Below are 2782 nucleotides of genomic sequence, written 5' to 3' on the forward strand. Positions count from 1 at the left end.
CCGTCTGGTTCACGAATACCATCGAGCGCAGGGCCACAGACAGGTCCAGGTCGCGACGCCGCCATGAGATCGCCAGCGAACGTACCACTTTCCACCCGCTGCGCCGCATTTCCGCTTCTCCCGGAACACCAGCACCAAAGAACCACGGAATACACCCGAGAATGACGCCACCGGGAACACCTGCAGCAAGCCTGCTGCCGACCCGTCCGATCCGTTTGACGCCAGCGTTGACAAGTCCACATTCGACACATTGGACACGCTACCGCCAGCGCGCGTCCGAACGTCGGCTTGCACGCCGTCGAAGACCAACGCGCTCAGTGACGTGTCCATGTCGCGCCCGCGAACTTCCAATCTACCGACCAGTACTCCCGAGCACACCGCAGAGCTGTCCAGCGACGTGCCCAACGCGCCCAAGTCCGACATCGAAGGCAACGCAGCCTCGTCCTCCCGGCTCTCCACCACGATCGGCTGTAGCAGTGCAGTCGACACCAGAGACCGAGGGTCCGGCATGCTCCGGACCAAGTGAGAGACCCTCACCACCACGGATCGCAACGACACCGCGTCCACCAGTGTCACGGTCGTCCTCACCGTCACGGTCTGAGACTTGGCCGTGCGCGGCGCCAGAACCACCTCCGCAGTCTTCAGCCACCTCGCATCGCTCGACTGCAACTCGCCCGACACTTGCCATCCACCATCGCTCTTCACGCGGTGCAGCAGCACGAAGTCGCTCCAACGAGGAACTGCCATGCTCACGCTCTGCACGTCCAGCCGAGCGTCGACCGGCAACGCAGACGCGCGATCCAAAGCCACAGACACTAACTGCCTCGGCGGCAACGATACCGTCTCGTTCACGAATACCATCGAGCGCAGCGCCACAGACAGGTCCAGGTCGCGACGCCGCCATGAGATCGCCAGCGGACGCACCACTTCCACCCGCTGCGCCGCATTCCGCTTCTCCCGGAACACCAGCACCAAAGAACCACGGAATACACCCGAGAATGACGCCACCGGGTACACCTGCAGCAAGCCTGCTGCCGACCCGTCCGATCCGTTTGACGCCAGCGTTGACAAAGCCACATTCGACACATTCGACACGCTACCGCCAGCGCGCGTCCGTACGTCGGCCTGCACACCGTCGAAGACCAACGCGCTCAGTGCCGTGTCCATGCCGCGCCCGCGAACTTCCACGTCTGCCGACCAGTACTCCGACCACACCGCAGAGCTGTCCAGCGACGTGCCCAACGCGCCCAAGTCCGCCATCGAAACCAACGCAGCCTCGTCCTCCCGGCTCTCCACCACGATCGGCTGTAGCAGTGCAGTCGACACCAGAGACCGAGGGTCCGGCATGCTCCGCACCAAGTGAGAGACCCTCACCACCACAGATTGCGACGACACCGCGTCCACCAGTGTCACGTTCGTCCTACACCGTCACGGTCTGAGACTTGGCCGTGCGCGGCGCCAGAACCACCTCCGCAGTCTTCAGCCACCTCGCATCGCTCGACTGCAACTCGCCCGACACTTGCCATCCACCATCGCTCTTCACGCGGTGCAGCAGCACGAAAGTCGCTCCAACGAGGAAGTGCCATGCTCACGCTCTGCACGTCCAGCCGAGCGTCGACCAGCAACGCAGACGCGCGATCCAAAAACACAAACACTAACTGCCTCGGCGGCAACGATACCGTCTCGTTCACGAATACCATCGAGCGCAGCGCCACAGACAGGTCCAGGTCGCGACGCCGCCATGAGATCGCCAGCGGACGCACCACTTCCACCCACTGTGCCGCATTCCGCTTGTCCCGGAACACCAGCACCAAAGAACCACGAAATACACCCGAGAATGACGCCACCGGGTACACCTGCAGCAAGCCTGTTGTCGACCCGTCCGATCCGTTTGACGCCAGCGTTGACAAAGCCACATTTCGACACGCTACCGCCAGCGCGCGTCCGTACGTCGGCCTGCATGCCGTCGAAGACCAACGCGCTCAGTGACGTGTCCATGTCGCGCCCGCGAACTTTCACGTCTACCGACCAGTACTCCGACCACACCCGCAGAGCTGTCCCAGCGACGTGCCCAACGCGCCCCAAGTCCGCCATCGAAAACCAACGCAGCCTCGTCCTCCCGGCTCTCCACCACGATCGGCTGTAGCAGTGCAGTCGACACCAGAGACCGAGGGTCCGGCATGCTCCGGACCAAGTGAGAGACCCTCACCACCACGGATCGCAACGACACCGCGTCCACCAGTGTCACGTTCGTCCACACCGTCACGGTCTGAGACTTGGCCGTGCGCGGCGCCAGAGCCACCTCCGCAGTCTTCAGCCACCTCGCATCGCTCGACTGCAACTCGCCCGACACTTGCCATCCACCATCGCTCTTCACGCGGTGCAGCAGCACGAAGTCGCTCCAACGAGGAACCGCCATGCTCACGCTCTGCACGTCCAGCCGAGCGTCGACCAGCAACGCAGACGCGCGATCCAAAAACACAAACACTAACTGCCTCGGCGGCAACAATACCGTCTCGTTCACGAATACCATCGAGCGCAGCGCCACAGACAGGTCCAGGTCGCGACGCCGCCATGAGATCGCCAGCGGACGCACCACTTCCACCCGCTGCGCCGCATTCCGCTTCTCCCGGAACACCAGCACCAAAGAACCACGGAATACACCCGAGAATGACGCCACCGGGTACACCTGCAGCAAGCCTGCTGCCGACCCGTCCGATCCGTTTGACGCCAGCGTTGACAAAGCCACATTCGACACATTCGACACCCTACCGCCAGCGCG

General features: G+C 63.2%; 1 protein-coding gene across 1 annotated transcript; it reads right to left on the reverse strand.

The window, feature by feature from the left end:
- Positions 1–9: 9 nt before the first annotated feature.
- Positions 10–1347, reverse strand: PITG_19645 (uncharacterized protein; the record flags this gene model as incomplete). The annotated part of the gene is made up of 1 exon (XM_002896160.1): positions 10–1347. One exon carries the CDS (start codon positions 1345–1347, stop codon positions 10–12), a length of 1338 nt encoding a protein of 445 aa, XP_002896206.1.
- Between the last annotated feature and the right edge of the window lie 1435 nt (positions 1348–2782).

The sequence above is a fragment of the Phytophthora infestans genome, genomic scaffold (assembly GCF_000142945.1).
Source record: "Phytophthora infestans T30-4 supercont1.102 genomic scaffold, whole genome shotgun sequence".
In the NCBI taxonomy this organism is placed as follows: domain Eukaryota; phylum Oomycota; class Peronosporomycetes; order Peronosporales; family Peronosporaceae; genus Phytophthora; species Phytophthora infestans.